General features: G+C 53.9%; 1 protein-coding gene across 4 annotated transcripts; it reads right to left on the bottom strand.

Moving 5' to 3' along the window:
• Positions 1–4,778: 4,778 nt before the first annotated feature.
• On the bottom strand, positions 4,779–21,378 carry PGPEP1 (pyroglutamyl-peptidase I). Of its 4 annotated transcripts, none has more exons than XM_070416435.1 (5): positions 21,314–21,378; positions 19,106–19,158; positions 11,415–11,531; positions 10,269–10,501; positions 4,779–7,642 (listed from the first exon to the last, which is right to left on the bottom strand). In XM_070416435.1, exons 1-5 carry the CDS (start codon positions 21,345–21,347, stop codon positions 7,372–7,374), a joined length of 708 nt encoding a protein of 235 aa, XP_070272536.1. In that variant the 5' UTR covers positions 21,348–21,378; the 3' UTR covers positions 4,779–7,371. The 4 variants fall into 4 exon arrangements, with proteins under 4 accessions (XP_070272536.1, XP_070272533.1, XP_070272535.1 ...); XM_070416432.1 differs by having other exon boundaries at positions 7,343–7,682; XM_070416434.1 differs by lacking the exon at positions 19,106–19,158 and having other exon boundaries at positions 7,343–7,682; positions 21,314–21,375.
• Positions 21,379–21,880: the final 502 nt, after the last annotated feature.

The raw sequence follows: 21,880 nt of genomic DNA, 5'->3' as shown, positions 1-21,880 counted from the left end.
CGGCCAGTGCTGAAAGGAGGGGTAGACAAGTAGAAGAGGGCGTAGGGGAAGTACTCTTTTGGGACTTCTGGTGCAGTATTTCGCGCCCCGTCCCTTACCCCTTCCTAGGCCCGTTACACTCAAGGCATCCCAAGATGATCTCAGCATCTTCCCCCAAAGCTTGGGTTTTGAGGGATACGTAGGAGTTCTCCAGGCGTAAATGGGGGAGGGGGCTTCCAGGCAGAGGAGACAGCCTGGGGTCAGCAGAGACCTAGGAATAGTTCAAATACCCAGCAGAAGCGTATGGCTTTCTCCTGTGGGACAAAAGGAATCAGCGGGCTGTGAGAGGTGGGGGTGGGGGCAGGCAGGTTCCCGGAACAGGCTGGACCGGAAAGGTGAGACTGGTGTTCCAGACCTTCACCTTGGAGTGAGACTGAGAATGTCCTGCTAGAGTTGAGGGACACTGTCGAATGGGGCCAAGCACGGCCTCTCCAAGCCTTACCCGCCAATGAGCTCTGCATCCCCCTGACACCTGGGACTTCTGCTCTGTACTCCTGGCATGTCCCCAGCCCAGGTTCCAATGCACAGTAGGCACTTCCCGAGTGCCAGGGGCAGCCACTAGGAGATGGGGGTCCAGAGGTGGGGGAGAGACGGGATGGGGACTGTGGCTGGAGGAGGAGCCTCGCCCTCTAGGGCCTGTCTTCCTCTCCTGGGAGGCTCAGGCATCTCCCTGCGCCCCTTGCTGGCCAAAGGATGGGACATTCAGCCCTCATCCCTCTACGCTCTCCAATTGTAGTTCATTGCACACCTATTTTGTGCCCAGCACTGTGCTGGATGCAGAGGACACAGGGGACTCCAGACAGACCCAATCACCCTCCCCAGCTCCCACAGAACCAGTCAGTTAATACCCAGAATGTGTGACTTGGAGTGGGGGTGGGGGGCATCTAGGCAATGGTGAGAGTCCGAGGAGGTACCTGGACAGAAAGGAGGGCTTCCTGGAGGAGGAGGTAATTATATTTGTAATTATTAAGCAACTACTATGCCCCAGGCACCCAGTTAAGGACTATAAAAGCAGAATCTGCTCTAGCCGGTTTGGCTCAGTGGATAGAGCATCAGCCTGCGGACTGAAGGGTCCCGGCTTCGATTCCAGTCAAGGGCACATGCCAGGGTTGCGAGCTCAATCCCCAGTAGGGGACGTGCAGGAGGCAGCCAATTGGTGATTCTCATCATTGATGTTTCTAACTCTCCCTCTCCCTTCCTCTCTCCAAAAAAAAAAAAAAAAAAAGCAGAATCTCATTGAATTCTACAAAAGCTCCATGAGTATGGAGAAACTGTGGCTCAAGGAAGCAAAATGAGCCCTGCCCTCACGTCTCATGGCCTTAGAAGAACACACAAACCTGTCCCCAGGCCTCGAGGTCCTGTGCCACTGGCCTGTTGCCTCCCCCACAATCCTCACGCACACGGTATACTAGGACCACCGGCTCCTGCCACACACAGCCTTGTCTCCTGGCCTGCAACACAAGGGTGTTGTCAGGGCTTTTCATGGGCAGAACAGCCAAGGGGAGTCAGGGGAGGTTTTCAGAAACTGGGGAGCGATCCCCCATTTGAAAAGGGCTCACAGGCCCTGGTGGGTGTGGCTCGCTTGGCTGGAGCATTGTCCCAAAAGGTTGTGGGTTTGATTCCCAGTCAGGGCACTTACCTACGTACCTTGGTTGCGGGTTCAGACTCTGGTCGGGGTGCATACGGGAGGCAACCAATCAATGTTTCTCTCTCACTCTTTCTCTCTCTAAAAAAAAAGAAAAGGAAAAAAAAAGGACATACAGAATATCACGGCCCCTCCCACTGGCCGCAGGAGCCACTAGAGGGCACTCCTGGGGCTGCAGCCCACACCCAGGGCCAAGAAAAGAGCAGCCTTAGGAACAAAGTCACTGGCCATGGACCCCCGTCTCGGAGGGCAGAAGTCCTGGGCGCCCAGGACTGTGAGCAGTTGCCTCCTCCCCTGGGACCCACATTTCCTGAGACAAGACATTGTCCTTATTGCTGAAGCCCCGAGGGCCTCCAAGGGCTATGCTTTGCCGGCCGCTGACTCTGGAGTTTGCTCATTCCTGCTGAGGACAGACATGGGGAAAGGACCCAGTCCTGTTTTCAGTCTTCAGGCTGCTCAGCTTCGGGGAAGCCAGCCCGAGGTCACATTCCAGCCCCCTCTCCCTGCCCAGGACTCGGGGGGCAGGGGGCCCACTGGCAGAGCCTCAGTTTCTCCATCTGTAAAAGGTGGCAATGGCACCCCACACACAGGGCTGTGTGAGTGAGAATTCTACACATGCTGCCGACAGCACACTCAGGATTCAAATCCCACTGGCAGCGTAACCGGGAGCAAGCTACCCTGCCCCTCCGTGCACAAGAACAAAGGCGCACTCAGCGCAGAATCTCCTCCTCATCCCCTCGGCACTCTGGGAGCAATGGCCCCCAATCCAGCCCCAGGTCGCACACCAAGGAGAGAGAGTCAGGTGACTTGGGGCCCACAGGTGACCCCAGTGGATGCCAACTTCTCACACAAACACGCAAGAAATCACATCTCAACTGATTTATTTGCTTTTGGGGTGTCAAGTTTGGGGTCTCCCAGGGCCCAGCCCCCAGTAAAGTCTGGCAGACACTTCCTTGGCAGGGAGCCCCAGGCGTGAGGGTTTCAGACAAGGCACTGACGGGAACTCAGGGGGTCAGGGAGAAGCCACCTGGGGTGCAGGGTCCTCTGTTGGAGACAGAAGACACGGTCACCGTGGGCAGGAAAGTTTTTTCCTGGAGTGATTTAGGACAAGATAGAAGCTTGAGATGTTGGGGGGAGGCCTAGAAGCCGGGAACCCCTTGGGCAGGTGGAAAGCCAACGCTCCCAGGACCCAGGTGGCGCCTCCCAGGGTTCTGGGGACTCCACAGGCCTTGGGAGCTGAGAGCCTGTTCCGAACCAGCTTCCTCTGGGATTTCCTGGGGATAAAGTGTATAGGAGAGGAGAGCGGCTCCCCCCCAGGCGCCCCCTGCGAATGGGCACTCGGGGGCCAGGCCAACTCCCAGAGAATGGGATCCTGCCCCTCTCCGCACCCCATTCCTATGGGAGAGGCAGGCACTTCTTCGGGTGTCTGGGCAGCTGAAGGACAGGCTTGGGTGAAGAGTGGGAGGAGGAGAAACGGATATTCGGAGTGGGGAGCCCCTCGAGGTCTGGGAGCCCCACAAACCCAGCTTGTGACAACTGCCCCTGCACCAGGGGACAGGGCCCCTTGGCAGGCATGTCCACCATCCACCTAGGTACCGACCTTCAAGATGTAACATTGCCAAATGGCCCGCACCCCTAACAGCCATTCTGCCATGGGTCCAAGCGGGACCCTGGCCTTGAACATGCTTTCTCACCCAGCGGCAGCCCCAAGCCCTCCCAAGGCACTTGTGCCTGGAGAAGGGAAATTTCATCTGGGATATGGGGGGGAAAAAGCCCCTTTTGGCTCCTCCAAGTCCATGGATGCCATGGATTCATAGCCAGGAGGATTGAGGGGGGCAACCTGGCACTCAGGCGCCCTGCTTCTGCCCCTCCGACCACCATCGGTGAGTGCCCCACGTGGCCGCAGGCTCGGTCTCCAGGTGGAGGCTGGGGACACGGTGAAGAATGGGGCTTTGTCCCACCATCCTTGAAGGAGAATTCTGGCTCAGACACTCCAAGGGGCGGAGAGGTCAAAGGTCAACCGTCTAGACAGTGGCAGCAAAAAAAGAGGCTGGTGTGGTGGGCAGATTTCCCCGAGCAGCTCCCCTCCCCAACCTGGGTACTGCCAAGGGGCACAGGAACGCTGGTGCACGCCCCCCCCCCGCCCCCCCCCGCCGCCAGCTGGCCTAGCTTCCCAGCCGAGACGTCTAAGATAATAATACGGTATCTCGAATCTACTTTTCCAGCTGTCCCGAGCAGGCCCGTCCTGGTAGACGTTTCCATGCCAACAAGCAGCAGGGCAGCTGAAAATGATTTTCCTTGCTGAAACGATTGCAATCCGACACTCTCGCCAAAGACTTGGCGCTGAGTAGGAAGCCACGATGTTGCCCCCTGCCTGGCCCTGTCTCTCTCAGTGGCCAGGGGACCCTGGCTGCTCCTTGACTGGACCAGGTAGGCCAAGTGGCACCTGCCCAGAACACCAACTCAAATCCCTTCTTCTTTCCATCTTCCTTTTCTTTCTTTCTTTCCCTTTCTTTCCTTCCACCATCTTCTTTCTTTTTCAAGCTACATACTCATGCCCACACCACTGACCTTCTTTTTGGAGGGGAAGGGGGTGCCAAAGGAGCTGAGAGAAGAATCAAGCTATGAGGTGCAGAGGCTCTGGCATATGAAACCAGACACCCAAATCACTGTCCCTCCCCCTACCCCCCACCTCAGCACCCCCACAGGGGCTCGCCAGGGAGAGGCCCCCTCAGCCTCCGTATGAGACCCCCCAGCATCGCTTCTCACCCGCCCCCACCAGCCTTCACATCACACCCCTCGGTTCAACTTCGCACCGTTAGCGACGTCACACCCACCTCTCCTGGCATCGTTCTCCTCCATCCCTGACAGCCGCACCCATTCCACAGACCCGCCCGTGCGTCCCATTCTGTGCCCCAATCTGAGGCTCTGAAAACCACAAGGGAGAGGAAGTGACCTGGCCCTCTCGTCTTACACAAAAACATTTTGGCCTGAGACCCAACAAATGCAGACAGACATGTCATGGAGTGAATGGATGAGTTGACCCAAAAGAAAATTTTTTAAAAATTCAAAACAGGGAAAAAAAAAAAAGCTGTCAGGGAATGAGTGAAATATTTAATAGCTGTCTGATTAAATAAAAATGAGCTATAGGTGCTGTATCATGGACAAGGACAGGATTCCGGTCCAACTCAAGGAAATCTAAAACAAACAAACGCGGGAACACAAAAATGGCACACACACACTTGACAATGATCAGACAATAAGTTACGTCTCTCGGCTGCTCAATCTCAGGGTGCTTTAAACAGAGAGGTTAAATGAGGACAGAAGAAAGATGCAAATGTGGACTTTGGGGAGTGCCTGGGTTCCAGTGGGTACCCAGCTAAGATTGGACCTGGCTCACCTCCAGTCACCTCCCTCCCCATCCTGCCAAGATTCACTTTCTCCTCAGAGCCCCCAAAATCAGACCTTTGGGGAGCAGAGCTAGATGGAACTTGATGTTATGAATAGGACCTCTACGCCCCCGCCCAGCCTTGAGCCCCCCACATTCAAGAGCCACAATTTCTGCCCACAGAAGCCAGGTGAGGGAGCAGATGCAATTATATCCCACACACCCAGATTCCTCAGGAGACCCCAAACTCAGACTGGGACACGGAGGGGACATTTCTGGCAGAGGGAGGGCTGGCACGGAGGGGGAAGCAGAGGCCCAATCACTTCTCCCTGCTGGCCACAGTCTACGCCCACAGCCAAGCACCCTCCCCAAGTCTCCCACCGGAGCCCCCTTTCCTCCTCCAGAGAAAGCCCAGGGGTCAGAAAATGCCTTTAACTCAGAAACCCATCAACCTGGTTCCCAGTCCACATAGCAGCTCTGCAGAGGCAGGAGCCACCCCGGGCACCGGAACAGGAGGGAAAGAAGGCAAATGTTTAAGAAAACAGAATAAAAATATCAACTATTTAAAAAACAAAAACGAAAGTGGCCCTGGCCGGGTAGGTCAGTTGGTTAGAGTGTCATCCTGATTACGCCAAGGCTGTGGGTTTGATCCCTGGTCAAGGCACAACCGGAATAAACCAATAAATGCATATATAAGATGAAGAACACATTGATGTCTCTCTCTCTCTCTCTTTCTCTCTCTCCTTTTTTTAAAAATAAATAATTAATTAAAAATAGCCCTGGCCAGGTGGCTTGGTTGGTGAGCATCATCCTGATACACCAAGGCTGTGGGTTCAATCGACAGTCAGGACACATACAAGAATCAATCAAGGAGTGCATAAGCAAGCGGAACAACAAATCGATGTTTCCCTCTTTCTCTCCCTTCTTCTCTCTCTAAAAATCAGTAAGTAAAAAATTAAAAACAAACAGGAACCTGCATGTCGGGATATCGATGGGACCCGATACAGCATCCGATTCTGGTTTGCTTCACACTTAGGGGAATGATAAAACCACATGTTCTCCCAAAACAGGGAATTCTTCCAAAACATGTATTTTTTCTCGATCGGCTTCCTGGTTGCTGCCGCCGCCCTGTCCTGACGGTGCCAAGGTGCAGCTGAAGTTAGTTGCCTCCTGGGAAATGTCACGCTCGTCCCTGGCTGTAAGTCCGAAGTCACCAGGGAGGTGGTAACAATTTACTCCTGAATCTGGGTGCGACGCCAAAACCATCGCCACGGAGCTCGGCAAACTCCAGCCCCAGGCCTGGCTTTGGGCGCCCCCTAAAGGAAAACAAGAAGCTTGCCCCTAGCACCAAAGCTCCAAAATCCAGGCCAGATGTGGGTAGGTTTTCAGCTGCTACAAATTTTTACATATTAAAAAAAAAAAAATCATGTACATGTCAAGATGGCAAAGCCGGCCTTTCCACCGGTGGGCCCCGCTCCAGAGCTCACAGCTTGGGTGTTGAAAGGGTCAGCAACCCTTCAACCTCCTGGGGCAGCAGACCCTCCCCGCCCCGCGCCCCGTCCCCCCCACTCAGTCTCCAAACCCAAGCAAGGTCAATGTCAGTCCCCAAATGAAGATGCAGGTCCAGTGCTCGGCACAGGAGGCAGAAGGGGCTGCACCCCAGGAAAAAGAAAAGACACTTTTGTTGTTGGCTAAAGCCTGTGTTTTAACCAAAGGGAATATAAATTACTCTGTGCCCAAACTAGCACTATTGTTTTAAAAAAGAGAGTAAGGCCTTGGCCGGGTAGCTCATTGGGTTAGAGCATCGCCCGGATATGTCAAGGTTGCGGGTTCAATCCCCCATCAGGGCACGTACAAACAGCAACCGAAGAGTGCATAAATACGTGGAACAAGTCAGGGTTTCTCTCTCCCCCTCCTCTCTCTCTCTCTCTCAACAATTAATTTAAAAAAGAGAGAGAGAGAGAATAGAATTTTGAAAATAACAAAGTCACAGCGTAGCCCACGGCTGTCCAAGCTGTGGGGACATGGGTCAGGGCAGACTCTCGGAGAGGCTTCTACGGTTGGGAAAAACCAGTGATGGGATGGAGGGGACTCCGAAACCCCGTCACCAGAGCCCTCCAGAGCAGGGGCACAGGTGGCCCAGCTGTGGGATCGCGGTGTGGAGATAACCCCAATCAGGATTCTCTTCGGAAATCCGCACCCAAGGGTCTCTGGACATCACGGCCACCTCCCCAGATGCCAAGGGAAACAGAGAAACACTCTTCAGCAGCCCCTTCAAATCAATCAGCACGTTTGCAGATCAAAAGGGAGAGGAGGTAAGTAAACAGAAATATCTGATCCGAATCAGATCACCGGCTGAAAGTTTGCCTCCTCCTGGGTCCCTGGTAGGATGAGGCCTTGGGAGGCCTGGGTGGCTCTTAGTGTTCGTGGCGACAGTGGATTTTGTCTTCTGACTGCTCCAGGAGGCCCAGCATCTCCTCGATGATGGCCCGCAGCGCCCTGCCCAGCTGGTCTGCGTTGTACGGCTTGCCCAGCGGAGGCACGTGGACAAAGGCTGAGCGGCCGTGACTCTGGTACAGAGAGGTGTAGTAGGTGAAGTCACAGAGGTACCTAAGCCGCAGGACATAGGGGGCAGGCGGGAGATCAAAACACAGTCAGACTAACAGGACAACCTCCATCCAAACCTCCTGTAAGACACCCAATCCCACCAGAAATCCTCAAGAGGGAGGGAATACTGCTCTCCCTTCCCAGGTTGGCAAAATGAAAAAAACACACAGAAAAACAACCTGCGAACTCCCAGTGCTGGTACGTATGTGGGGACGTAGGCAGTGTGACATGCTGCTAGTGTGGACATAAACTGCCCCAGGGGAAGGCACTTTGGCAGGCTCGCATAATGACGAAGGCACAGTCTTTACAAATTGACGGTTCCAGTTTTTAGAACCTACCTTCAGGAGCCAGCTGCACAGAAAGATAAACAAGGTGTTCGCTGCAGTGTGTGTATAACACAGGACAACAGGAAGCAACCTGCTAGGGTCCGAATGTTTGTGTGTGTGTGTGTGTGTGTCTCCCGTCCTCCCCCCACTGCCCCGCACACACAATTCATAGGTTGAAGCCCTCATTCCCAATGTGATGGTATTAAGAGGTGGTGTCTTTGAGAAGTGAGGGCCCTCGTCAATGGCGTTGGAAGAGAGAGGAAAAGACAGAGAGAAATATCTCTTAACAGAGACCTCAGAGAGCTCTCTTGCTCCTCCCACCGTGTGAGGACAAACAAGGAGCCAGCCATCTGGAGGAGGGCCTTCCTTGACCTTGAACTTCCCAGCCTCCAGAATGGGGAGCAATACACTTCTGTTGTTGACCAGCGCCCCCAGTCTGTGGTATTTGGTTATTGCAACTCAAACAGACTAAGACACAAGCTAAAGGTCCGCTGATAAACTCTGGTTTATCCAGACGGTGGAAAACTACGCAACCATTTCCAGAGGAAGACGGAGAACTCACGAAGACCCAGTCGTGTGTCCATAAGTGAAACCGAGGGAGGTAGTGCTCGGGAAACTCCGTGCCACGTAACCCCATCCACATCAACGCAAAGCAAACAGGACAAAATGCTCAAGCAGCGTGCCGAGTGCTCTAGACACGTACAGAGACATGGAGGTGACAGGAGGGCTCAGAATCTAAGTCTCTCGCTTAACAGAGGGGTCACTAGGGGGAAGGGGAGAGGGCAAGAGAATTTTTCACAATGGGGACATATGAGAACATAGCCTAGAACTGTCTGTGCAACTTAAAACTGGTTTTAAAAGGAGACGGATAAGAAATTCAGTCACTCCTACATCAGTCAGTCAACTGAATTTGTCACCTGCTGCCTTTGGGATGGAGAAGTGTGAGATGTGTTGAGAAATCCAGGTGCCAGGTGCTGAGAGGGAGTGGAACAGAGGACACAGCTTGGTCTGGGAGGTAGAGGAGGCCTCGCTAAGGAGGCAACATGTTGGAGCTGAGACCTGACAGAGGCCTCGTCAGAGGGAGGCAAGTTTGGGTGGAGGCTACAGCGAGTGCAAAGGCCCTGAGGCTAGAGTGAGCAGGGACAGCAGGAGGCTGGTTTGTGGGTCTGGAATGCAATGGGTAAGGAGAGAGTGGAGGCAGATGAGGGTGGAGGAGTGGGTAGGGGCCAGACCACATAGCACCTGGGGATGGTGGGGAGAGACTGGATTTTATTCCAGGTGCAGTGGGAGCTTTAGGGAGGATTCAGCAAGGAAGAGACATCATCTGACTTAAATTTATAAAAGACCTGTAACAGTCTCCCTTCCAAATCCATGTTCACCTGGAACCTCAGAATGAGACCTTACTTGGCTATGGGGGTTTAGCAGATGTAATTAGGTAAGAGGAGGTCATACTGGACTAGGGTGGGTCCTAAATCCCATGACCGGTGTCCTTATAAGGAGGCCATATGGCCCTAGCCAGTCGGCCTGTGGACTGAAGGGTCCCAGGTTCCATTCAAGGGCATGTACCTCTGTTGCAGGCTCCTCCCTGGCCTGGGCCCTGGTCGGGGCTCGTGCAGGAGGCAACCAACCAATGTGTTTCCTTGACATCAATATTTCTCTCTGTCTTTCCCTCTCTCTTCCACTCTCTCTAAAAATCAATGGAGAAATATCCTCGGGTGAAGATTTTTTAAAAAAGGCCATAGGAAGACAGAGGCAGAGATCGGGGTGACACATCTACAAGCCAAGGAACGCAAAGGGTCGCTGGCAGCTGCCACAGGTCAGGAGAGAGGCAGGGAGCAGACTCTCTTCAGAGCTTCGAGAAGGAACGGACCTTGCTGACCCTTTGATTTTGGACGTCCAGCCTCAGGAACTGGGAGAGAATAAATTTCTGTGTGTGGTTTTGTTACAGCAGCGGCAGGAAAACTAGTATAGAAATAGACTGCTTGGGAGAGGACTGGCAGGAGGAACAGCAGGGAGCTGGCTGAGCAGCATCCAGATGGGAGGCGGCAGGGACCGGGGTGGGGAGAAGGGGGCAGATCCATGAGTAATGAGTTCCGGAAGCAGAATCGGTGCGACTGTTAAGTGTATATCCTTTGTTCTGTGGTTTACGAATGGTGAGCCTTCAGCCCTCAGAGGCCAAAGTCAACACACTTGGCTTGCTCAGCACCAGCCTGGGCCAGCGGAGGAGGGAGCCCCCGCTCAAACCCACCCCTCGGTGCCCTACCTGCCGGCATCTTGCGAGATGGTCACCGACACATCCAGGCCCAGCGTCGTGACCCTCTTACACACGGCGTCCATGTCGATGATGGAGTCGATGCTTTCAGGCCCGTCCTCCACGCAGCACTGGGAGCCGGGGCAGAAGCGGCAATTGTCCAGCCCTTTGTAGCCCTTGTTGTGGCCGCACTTCTCCAGTGTGACTGTGGTTGCCATGCCCGACACGCCCACATGCACCACTAGCTGCAGACAGACAGGCCGGGCTTAGCGGGGTCTGTCCCTGGGACCAGGGGGGCCCTCAGGTCAAGGAGAGGGTGGCAGCCTTGCTGGGCTCCACTGGGGTGACACTGTGTCTGACCTCTGGTTGCTGGAACAGACCCCATAGTCACCTCTGCAGAAAGGTAAGCCAAGTGCAACGTACAAGGATGTGAAACATGCAAGGATGTTTAATACAATCAAATACTGGAAAACACGTAATTAGCTATTCGTGTGGGCTGGTTAAATAAATTATGAACTACTGTGTGTAGCTGCTAAAATGCCCAAAGCAGTTCTATTAAGGAATGATCTCCAAGACATATTGCCAAATGCAAAAGACCAAGTATAACTTTTAGGAACGTAGCCTAAAAATAATCAAAGATGTAATAGTCTTTCAATGCTCACTTCCGTGTTACTTATAAAAATGGAAACAAGTAGCAGGCCCAATTATAAGAGAATGGTTATATTAATTACTAAAAATTACCCAGCGATTAAAATAATGGCTAGGGAGAATTTTTAATGACCTAGGTGATTAAATGCTCATGATAAAATATTTATGAAAAGCAGGATACTGAACTGAACACAGTGTAACTTCAGCCATCAATTACTGGTGTGTATGCTTACACACAGAAGGGGCCCTGTAAGAAACTACGTGAACCCTGAAAATATCCGCAGCTACTGAGCACTTGTCATGTGGCTGGTGCAAACTGAGATGTACAGTCAAGTGTAAAAACTACCAGATTTGGGGGTTTGGGCACCAAAAAAAATGTAAAACGTCTCAATGATTTTTTAAAATGTTGACTGCATGTGATGGAAGCAGGAACAAAGCTCCATACACCATCCCGGGTGGGGTGCCCATCCCAGGGCCCGATAAGGAAGCACCTGCCTTTGCCCCACTCACCTGTGGGCTGTGCTTCTCCCACAGGGCGGGGATGAGCCTCTGGACTGTCTTGTACTCGACGGGAATCTCATACACGTGCAGGTCCACGCTGTCGCCAAGGCCCAGCTTCTCCAGCTCCTGGAATCGAGGGAGAGGGGGTGCCGGAGCATTAGGCAGCACAGCAATAAGGTGTTCCGTGGGGATAAACGGACCGACCGATCCTCAGAAAACAGGCGGGTGTCCTGGCTCTGGGCAGAGTGGGTAGGCAAGTGGGCTGGTCTACCCCAAAGCTCTCCCCTCATCCCCTCCCCCACCCACTCGCCTTGAACTCTATCTGCACGTCCAGGAGCGGCAGGGGTGTGATGCTGCAGCCTCTGGAGCAAGGCTCTTGGGTTTGAACCCTGCCTGTGTGACCCTGGGCATGTTACTTAACCTCTCTGAGCCTCAGTCTTCTCATCTGTAAAATGGGGATTAAAAAAAGTACTTACCTCACAATGTGCTTATAAGAATTAAATGAACAAATTCACACTAAGAGTTCCAAGCAAAGCTCAAATAATGTCGCCACTGTTACTACTGTTTCTGTTGTTACTACACTTTCCCTGGTTACACCTGACAAGAATTATGCATAGACTTGGTGGGTGGTATAAAGCAGGAGCTCAGCATACACATGCAGGGGCTTCCCAACTCCTTAGGGAGCCTCTAACCATCTTGGGCAGGAGGCGGTCTAAGGACATCACGAATTGTGTTCATACAAACAGGGCTAGGGGTTTCTGGGGAAACACTGATGCTTTCCACCGAGGGTCTGCCTGCGAACTCCTTGTGGGCGGAGCCTACCACCTGGCCGGCCCACGGCACAGTGGGAGGGAGGCCCAGAACCAGATTCGCTGGAGGAACACCGACCCGGCCAGCCCGGCACCCAGAGGGGGGCAGAGATATTTGGAGATGAAGATTTCAGCTCAATATGCAGACCTGGGCATTCTTCATAGTAGAATTAATACTCCAAATAATGATTATCAGTCGAGCTGGTTCACATTGTCCTCAGATCTCATGCAGTGGTTTGGAAATGCTGCTGCCAGCGGGCGTTCTCCGGGGCCGTGGGCGGGTCCCAGGTGCAGCATTTGTGTGACTGGCCTCAGGGAATCTGCCACAGGTGAGTTCCTGCATCTCCTCCCGCGGCTTCCGGATTTCCTTATCTGGTCGCCTGACCTTGCTATCCCTGCTGCCAACGCCACACCCAATCACTGCCGTTTACCCCGGAGGCATCTGACGCCTGGGATAGCAGGCCTCTCAGCACTGACAGATAATTCCAAACTGCTCCCCAAAGAGGGTGCGCAGGTCACCTGGGAACAAGGGCACCTGGAGGGTGGGTGGGGCATGATGGGTGTGTGTGGGGGGGCGTGGGGGGGTGGCGGGGGTCACAAATTGCCAACACCAGGAACTGGAACCCCTTCCCTCTCATCAAGCCCGGTGACTTGTGGGACCAGGAAGGACCCCCAGAGATATCCCACAGCTGGACAGATGAGGGCAGAGTGCAACCCTACACCCCAAACCCTGGTGCACAGTGAGCTGCGGGCTGTTGCTGGGACAGTTGGTTGTGGGGGTGTGGGGGTTATGCTCTGCGTGAAATTTATTTTATTTTTTAAAAATATGTCTTTATTAATATGTGTTTATTAATTTGAGAGAGAGGGAAGGAGAGGAGAGAAAGAAACATCAATGATGAGAGAAAAATCATCGATCGGCTGCCTCCTGCACGCCCCACACTGGGGATGGAGCCTGCAACCCGGGCAGGTGCCTTGACCAGAAATCGAACCTTGACCTCCTGATTCATAGGTCAATGCTCAACCACTGACCCACACTGGCCGGGCTGAAATGGATTTTAAAACATTAAAATACACTAAAGAGAAACTTTGTAAAATATTTCATTTCTCCCACAATCATTTTTCGTGGTCATTCGTATTTGCATTCTTCGAGCTCCCCTTCCATCTACACCTCGACTCTCTGGACTGACTGTGCAATGGTACCAGAGAAGACATTCGTTAAGGATCTGAGATGTGGAGACAGAGCAGGCACATGCTGGCCAGCGTGCAATCAGGACTCCTACCTGACCAGGTCGCTTTCCACCCCGTCAAACCCCTGAGAAGCGAGGGAGGTTTCAGATCTGTGACCACCATTTCAGCTCCCCGATTTCATAAACATTTACCCAGTTTCTACACACTGAAGTGATTATTATGGCTACACAAACGGACAGACCACCATTTGCTTGAGGTTTGCTGGATACACCTGAATTTTGTTTGTCAACTCGATTTGGAGACCAAGTCCCACTGTGTTCTGCCCCACACTGTCCCAGCCTCCGGACCCCCAAGGCAGAATCTAAAATCATATCACACCACCCTGGCCAGTGTGCTTAGCTGGTTGGGCGTCATCCCGTGCACAGAAAAGTTGCCAGTGTGATTCCCTGTCAGGGCACATGTCCAGGTTTCGGACTAGATCCCCAGTAGGGGGCGTGCAGGAGGCAGCTGATCAATGATTCTCATCATTGATGCTTCTATCTCATCTCTCCCCCTCTCTCGTCCTCTCTGAAATCAATAAGTAAAAAAAAAATCATTGAGCCCTAGCAAGTTTGGCTTAGTGGATAGAGCATCAGTCTACGGACTGAAGGGTCCCGGGTTCGATTCCAGCCAAGGGCACATGCCTGGGTTGCAGGCTCCATCCCAGTGTGGGGCGTGCAGGAGGCAGCCAGCCGATCACTGATTTTCATCATTGATGTTTCTATCTCTCTCTCTGAAATAAAAATATACATATATAAAAACGTCAACGGAAAAAATACCTTTAAAAAATCATTGAGGTAAATTTTACATTATGTATATTTTACCACAATAAAAAATGACTTAGAAGTCAAGAAAAAAAAATTAAATTACATTTATCTTCTTATTTACTTCTCTATAGAGAAAAAGCAAACGTAATATAATACTAAGAATTGGGGAATCTGGGCATGAAAAAGACTTCTTTGTATGATTCTTATAACTTGTCAAAAATTTAGTTGAGCAGAGATAAAGACGGTTGCTTCCTCTCCACACAGGCTGGGAGGCGTCTCCAGCGAAGGCTTTGTGTTGGCTGAGGGTAGATCATCTCATCCATCCTCACGCCCCACCAACCATGACCCCACATGCTCTTACCCTCCTGTCCTCACTGCTTGGAACTTTCCTGCCTTACCCCGTGTCTTCTTCCTGCGCCCTGGCAGCCTTTTCTGGCAACAGAAAATAGGTTTAAAGCCCAGAAATTGACCTGGCCGGGGTGGCTCAGTTGATTGAGTGTCATCCCATGCACCAAAAGGTCTCGGGTTCGATTCCAGGTCAGGGCACATGCCCAGGTTGCAGGCTTGATCCCCAGTAGGGGGCAGGCAGGAGGAAGCCAATCGATGTTTCTCTCTCAGACATCGACGTTTCTCTCTCTCCCTTCCTCTCTCTCTCTCTAAAAAAAGAAAAAGTACAGAAATTAAAAGAGTCCATTTCTCAGGCTGAGTGGGGACTTATTGTTCAGAGTCTCAGTCAGTAAGTTGTCCCAAACTGAGCCCCTCACAAGCCCAAGCAAGTCAATTTGGTGGCATCGCCCCTGAGAGCAGAGATCAGGGATGCCACTAATTTGATTAGTGACCAATCCAAGCGATCCTCTCTGGGGACAGAAACCCTCCCAGTGGCCCCCAAGGCCGGACGCCCGGCTCTGGGCAGCCTCTCCCTGCAAACCCTCTCTGCCCTCCTCTCCGGCATAAGCGCGATGCCACGTGCCCGCACACCTTAGCGGTAGAAAATGAGCCGGGAGCCACATTTTGATCTAACCTGAGTTACTCATGTTCTCTGGGTGCTGAGCTAGCCCCTTCCCAACTGGAGGAAAAATCTGAACTAGGAAAACCCCCATCAAAGAATATGCACACACAGAGCAAGCCCTCCCCCTCTTGGCAAAGACCCTGATGGGAGCGCCGCTGCTGCCTTATTCTTGGGGAGCAGACCCTGAAATCTCCGAATGCCGCTGTCAGTGGGAGGAGGGGGAATCCGGAAAAGAGCCAGTTGCCCGCCTGCACCAGAGCAGGCTGAGCAGAAGCAGCTGGCACACTGGGGTCCAGAGGCTGTGCCACACGTTCAAGACCAAGCACAACTCCTCTACGGTGACCGAGCTCAGGATGGCAGCTGTCCCTGGGGCAGGACAGGGAGGGCGGGTGAGAGGAGGGGGCAGGAGGGAACATTTTAGATCAGCGGTTCTCAACCTGTGGGTCGCAACCCCTTTGGGGGTTGAACGACCCTTTCACAGGGGTCGCCTAAGACCATCGGAAAACATATATAATTACATATTGTTTTTGTGATTAATCACTACGCTTTAGTTATGTTCAATTTGTAACAATGAAAATACATCCTGCATGCCGAAACTGGTTTGGCTCAGTGGATAGAGCGTCGGCCTGCGGACTGAAGGGTCCCGGGTTCGATTCCGGTCAGGGGCATGTACCTGGGTTGCGGGCACATCCCCAGTGGGAGATGTGCAGGAGGCAGCTGATCGATGTTTCTCTCTCATCAATGTTTCTAACTCTCTATCTCTCTCCCTTCCTCTCTGTAAAAAATCAATAAAATATATTTAAAAAAAAAAAAAAAGAAAATACATCCTGCATATCAGATATTTACATGACGATTCATAACGGTAGCAAAATTACAGTTATGAAGTAGCCACGAAAATAATGTTATGGTTGGGGGTCACCACAACATGAGGAACTGTATTCAAGGGTCGCGGCATTAGGAAGGTTGAGAACCACTGTTCTAGGTGGACGGCAATGGAGCTTTGGAGACATGGGCATGAACACTTTTCTCCGAAGTGAGGCGGATACTGCAGATCAGTACATGTCGTTCTATGCAAATTATTCTCCAATTTTAAAAAGGGTAACGGAGGTCAAAGAGCAGCTATTAAGTTCCTCTGAAGTTATGAGAGGTGGGCGGCCAGTAATCTTGCGCAATTCTTTGCTTCTAAACACTTTCTGTTCCAACAGGGCCCACTGGTTCTCCTGGGGGGCTGGCAGCACACCCCCAGTCCCACAACAATTCGCAGCGAGTGCCGAGCATCTCCGTGAAGGGAAGGGAACGGCCGGGTGTCCCAGACGGAGCATTGTCTATACCCCGTCTACCTGACAAGACTCCACCGCTCGGACGCGTCTGACCGATTCCCTTGACCCCACAACAAAGACCCTCTTTGTTCCCTGCTTAATAGCCTTAGCAGGTCTGTCTAGACGCGCTGTGGCAGTCATTGTCCTGTGATGTCACCGGGACTGTGACCCGGCTCCTCCTTGCCTGCTCAGGCAGGGAGGGCTCCAGACGGCCCCAAGCCAGGGGTCCCGGCCCTTGACACCTACACCTGCCTGGGCCTCCGAGGAAGAGACATGCAGCTGGTGCCCCGGGCCACCAGGGAGAGATGGGGCGCATGAAAATCCATCTCCCCTGCAAGAGGTGCTGGGGAGCCCCATCCTGGGGAAAGACCAAAGTGTGGGGTCACCCCTCAGTCCCCAGAACTCCCACCTCCTGCTGTGGCTGGTGAGGTTCACCTAAGGCTGAAGAAGGAAGGTCGCATGAAAGAAGGGGAGCAAAAGACAGAGAGAAATGGGGTAGGAAAGGAAGAGAGACAGACTCGCAGGGAGGCCAAGAGAAACAGAAAAACAAAGAGAAGCAGAGATGGAGAGAGATGTAAAGAGAGGGGGAGAGACAGAAAGACAGGCCCAGAGAGGCCAAGAGAAACTGCAAGTGGCAGAGGGCGGGGAGAGAGGTACAGGTATAAAGAGAGAAAGATGAAGAGAGAAGGGGAGAGACAGACAGGGAGAGAAGTCAGCTGGTCCTGAGAGAGAAGGAGGTGCCTTCTTCAGATGGCAACTTGGGCTTCTGAAAAATCAGTTGGGACAGAAAGTGACGCCGCCCACTCTGTAGCCAAGCCCCCATCTTCAGCCTCAGGTGACAGACAACTGTTCCTGCAACTTGGACCACCCCAAGCACACTCGAGGCCTATTTCCTCGAGGTACCCATTGGTCCTATCCAACAGCTGCACTCTTTCCACAGGCACCTCTCTTTTCTCCAGGGCAACTACGAGTACCCACGCGAGCGCCGAGCAACCCCTGGGTGGATCGTGCAGACAAGTGGGGACAAGCACGGCAAGCGGCGTTCTAGCCCAGGCAAGACGCACGTGGTGGCAATAACGGCAGCAGAGAGGTTTGCATCTTGGGGAGGCGGGTAGCTGAGAGGGGCAGACGGGGCTGGAACGTTCTAAACCTTGATCCAGACGCAAGTGACGTACAGGTGCACGTGCTAATATTCCATGGAGTTATATGAGTGTGGGTACTCAGAGGTTATCTGTACCACTCCAGTTAAAAAAAAACACACAAAAAAACGGAGAAACAATCAGATCTGGGCAGGCTGGTGTCTTTTTAGCTGGGGAATAGTGGACAATCTCTTCTTGTTTCATGAACTTGAGGAAGAAAATGGGAAGTCTTCCAGAGGCCAGTCTGGAGAGATGAGCAACAGAAACAGAAGGTGTATTTCCCCTCAGGCAGCAGCCTGAAAAGCAGCCACCCTCCCACCCCCCTCCAAGTCCCAAAGCTGGGAGGGGGGATTTCCAAAGATTGTTTAATTGATTTTTCTCCTATTTAGATGCAGATGATCATGTCTGGGGCCCAGGAATCCAGACACACGGCTTTGTGTCCACTCAGCCCCGTGAAGGCTCCGGTCTGAAACTCGCACAAAGCCAGACACACAAGTCTTCAGAAACACGCTGTTTCCTTTTTGTCTGGGGCTCCAGGGAGCGGGTGCTCTGAGCAAGGGCTCGGACATGCTCCCATCTGCAGGGTCCCGGGGACCCCGTCCCTGGGTGATAATTTTTTTAAAAGGTGCTAAGATTTTTGAGGTCTGGAGTAGGGGTGATAAAAAAGGTGGGGGCGCCCCAATTAGGGGTTGACCCATCAAAGTTTCAACTTGAAATTTTCTCCAAATTCAGGGCGCGGGAGTGGAAAGCACACAATGCTTTAAATCAAGCAGCTAATGGGCGAGGATTAACTGGAGTTTGGCTCCGGTCTCTGCAGATCTGATTTATATAAGGAGAAAACGATTCTCTCTTTCTCTCTGCCCATTGTTTCCTAGTCTGCCCCTCCAAATGCCCCCTCTGACAAAGAAACTGGAAGGCTCACTGGTTGACACCCTGCTCAGGACAGCAGGAAAGACGCCCCCACCCCCAATATACACAGCTTTCTCTTCCCTCAGCTGCAAGGAGGTACCACCCCCTAAGGCTAACACATCCCCCAATATCCCTGCCTGGTCCCCCAAAAACATGGCTGGGGCGTGGGGCACTTCTGAGGCAATGCCATTCCAGTTTCTTGGCTGTGTGGCTTCAGATAGTTCTCTCCAGGCCTCAGTTTCCTCATCTGTAAAGTGGGTGCAGGAATAACTGCTCGGAACCATGCAGTTATGAGGGAAATTCGGAGTGCTGGGCTGCAGCGAACACCTGGCCCAGAGCAGCGCCAACACACGTACGCTACAGCAGCTGCCAGCTGGGTAGATGTGTACATCAGACTGAAATATTTCATAGGAAGCGTCACAGGAATGTTCTCATTGTAGATTCCTCCTTTCTTTGGTGCCAAATGTTGCCAGGGGGAGCCCAGCCCCAAGAATGATGTCTACCCTTCATATCCGAGTTACCTGGACTGCAATCCAGCTGGCGTTCACGGTGTGCTCCCCAAAAGGACCAAACCCTAAAAAAACAAAACAGTAAAAGCAGCATGTCACCGCAGAGTGGCCCTTCTTAGTCTGCCGGGGTCAGGCTGTTGCCTCCACCCAGAACAGAGCAGGGAACTGCAGGAGCAGCTGCCACCTGGGGCAATGTCAGGGTGGGTGGGCGGGGCTGTCCTGAGGTCTGGGGCACACCCAGTGGAGCTTCAGAGCCGCCCCCGACACGCTTGTCTTCTCTTAATGGAAGCTGTGTGTTCTTTTCTGTCCTTACTTTCATGTGACTCCCATGCCCGGCAAAAGGCCAGTGGTCTCCTTTTGCTCTGGGAAAGGCTGGTCTTGCTCTCTTCTCAACTTCCTCCCCTGTCCTTGACCCAACGTACAATTATTTTCTCACTGTCTTCCTGCGAGGCCTCTCCCCCATTCTGGAAATGCAGGGGGCCGTAGGCACTCTGTGAGTTACCTCACACTGGATGAAGAATGGCCCTGGCCCTGACCGGTGTGGCTCAGTTGGCTGGGGTCACCCCGAGTACCCAAAGGTTGCAAGTTCAATTCCCTATCCGGGCACATAACCAGGTTCAATCGATATTTCGCTCTGAGTTTGATGTTTCGCTCTCTCCCTCTCCCTTCCTCTCTAAGAAATCTTAAAAAAAGGAAGAAAGAACAAGAACGGCCCTTAAGGGATGCATGTGGGTGTCTCCCAGGCCAGGCTGCCCAGACACCACCCCACCACCCTCCTCCCCACTTGCTCACACTCCAGCCCCGTTCACACACCAAGACCTCGAAACGTGCCAAGTGCTCTGGTGCACTGGCATTGAGCTTCACTGCGTCCCTTTCCAAGAAAGGGTGTCCTTGGGCCCATTTTACAGGAGCCAGACCGAGGCCCAGAAAGGTGAAGCCAGCTGCCCAGAGTCACACGGTGAAAAGGTGGAAGAGCCGAAGAGCTGGGATTCAAGCACAGACCCGTGAACCCGTGGCTTCCCTCTTCTCATTACCCTGTCACCTGCCTAAAATACCAAGCATCTCCACGGGAAGCTGCCCTGGAAGCCCGGTCACTCCAGTTGGGCCCAGGGTCCCAAACGGTGCCGTGGCCTTGGAACAGCTGGCCCCCTCCCCCCAGCTGAGTCAGGACCTCTCCACGCCCTCCCCCCTCTGGCATGAACTGAGAAGTCCCAGCTCAGCCACTGACAAACAGGGTGGCCTCTGTAACCCTCAGGTCCCCCCTCTGCAAGACAGAGACAGGTGAGATGTCCTGAGCTCCAGCAAGGACAATGCCCAGTCTGGTGGCTGCCTGCACAGCCAGTCAGCAACAGAGCAACAAATAAGCCGCCAGAGGACGCTGCCGGGGGCGGGACCCTCTCCCCAGTCACGCACACCTGTTAGTCAGGTGCGTGGCTTCTCCCATCCTCCCGGGAAGTCCAGGGCTAGACCCACCCTCCCAGGCCACCTGTGTGAACCTCAGCGGGACTTCCCGCGGGGACCCGCCAGAAGGCGAGTCAAAATGACTCCCCAGTCACACGCCCAGCGGAAGTGGACGCCCACGTGGTCCCGAGGCGAGTATCCTCCAGGAGGAACAGTTATTTTGGGGGAGTTGGTGACAGCGGGGGCCAGGCTCACCCACAAACAGCCCGGGTGGAGAAGATTTTGTCCAAGACGGTGCCTGGGACCTGAGCTCCACCCAGCCCGCCGGGGGGGTGGGGGTGGGGGAGCGGTCCCTTCGCGCGGGACGCGGGGAGCAGGGGCTCGCACACGGTTCATCTGTCACCGGGCGCTTCCTGCCCACGGATCGGCCTTTGTCCCTCGGGGCGGGGGTGGGGGCAGGCCCGACCTCGGGAGGTGCAGGGAGGAGTCCCGTCCAGCTCACCCGCGGGGCGGACGGAACGGCAGGTGCCCGGAGGGTCACTGTGTCCACCCGGGAAGGACGGACGCCAGAGGAGACTGCTCCGCGCGGGGCACTCGACCGGACCCCCGCGCCCTCGCCTGCCCCGACCCTGACACTGGAACCGCAGGGGCGCCCCCTTCTCCACTTTCTACGTTGCACGGACCGAGCTGAGCTCCGGTGGGCGATGACATCTTCCAAACGCGGCATGACTTCCAGCACCTGCCCGGCCCGGGCCACGCGTCCCACCCCCGGCCCTGCCCCCGGCCGCCCCGGCCCCGGCCGCCGCCATCAGCGCGTACCCGTCACCACCACCGCCTTCCGGGGCTGCTCCATGGCGTTCGGGCTGCGCCTCCGACCCGCTGGAGTCCGGACTGGCGCGCCCGACGCCGCCGGAGCCCGGCCCCCGGCCCCGCCCAGGTCCCGCCCCCGCCCCGGTGTCGCCCCGCCCGGGCCGCCCGCGTGCGCCCCCGCGCCCCAACCCGCAGCTCGGCCCGAAACGCCTGCTTGCGCGGCTCCAAGATCCGCATTCAACCCAGGAGCCCGCGGCTCCCCACGCTGCAGAGCCTCGGTTTTCCCATTTGGAACGGGGACGGTTTGTACCGTAGGATGTGGCCGCTTGAACTCGGCGCCAGGGACAGGCTGGTCTCTCATTCCACAAGTGTGGTCCCCCCACTTCCCTATGAGCAAGATTCCTTCCGTCCTGTTTTGCAGATGAGGAGCCTGAGGCACAGTTTGGAGGGCCACTCGGCTGGAGCCTCCTGGGATCACAGAAGTGACATTCAGGCCAGGGGGTTAAGCTAAGAAACAGTTGGGTGGTGCTGGAAGGTTCTCTGCGGGCTTCTATGTTGCTAAGGAGGCTGATGTGG

This window comes from Myotis yumanensis, unplaced genomic scaffold (assembly GCF_028538775.1).
Source record: "Myotis yumanensis isolate MYYU_CA2020_CCGP unplaced genomic scaffold, mMyoYum1.0.hap1 SCAF_5, whole genome shotgun sequence".
In the NCBI taxonomy this organism is placed as follows: Eukaryota; Metazoa; Chordata; class Mammalia; order Chiroptera; family Vespertilionidae; genus Myotis; species Myotis yumanensis.
Note: the sequence above shows the minus strand (reverse complement) of the source record. Positions and strands in the feature narration are given on the sequence as shown.

Coding starts and splice junctions, on each gene's coding strand:
- PGPEP1 (XM_070416435.1), bottom strand. CDS start 21,347: ATGGAGCAGCCCCGGAAGGCGGTGGTGGTGACGG. Junction 19,159..21,313: donor GAAGGCGGTGGTGGTGACGG/GTACGCGCTGAT, acceptor TTGTTTTTTTAG/GGTTTGGTCCTTTTGGGGAG. Junction 7,643..10,268: donor ATCTCGCAAGATGCCGGCAG/GTAGGGCACCGA, acceptor TCTCTGTACCAG/AGTCACGGCCGCTCAGCCTT.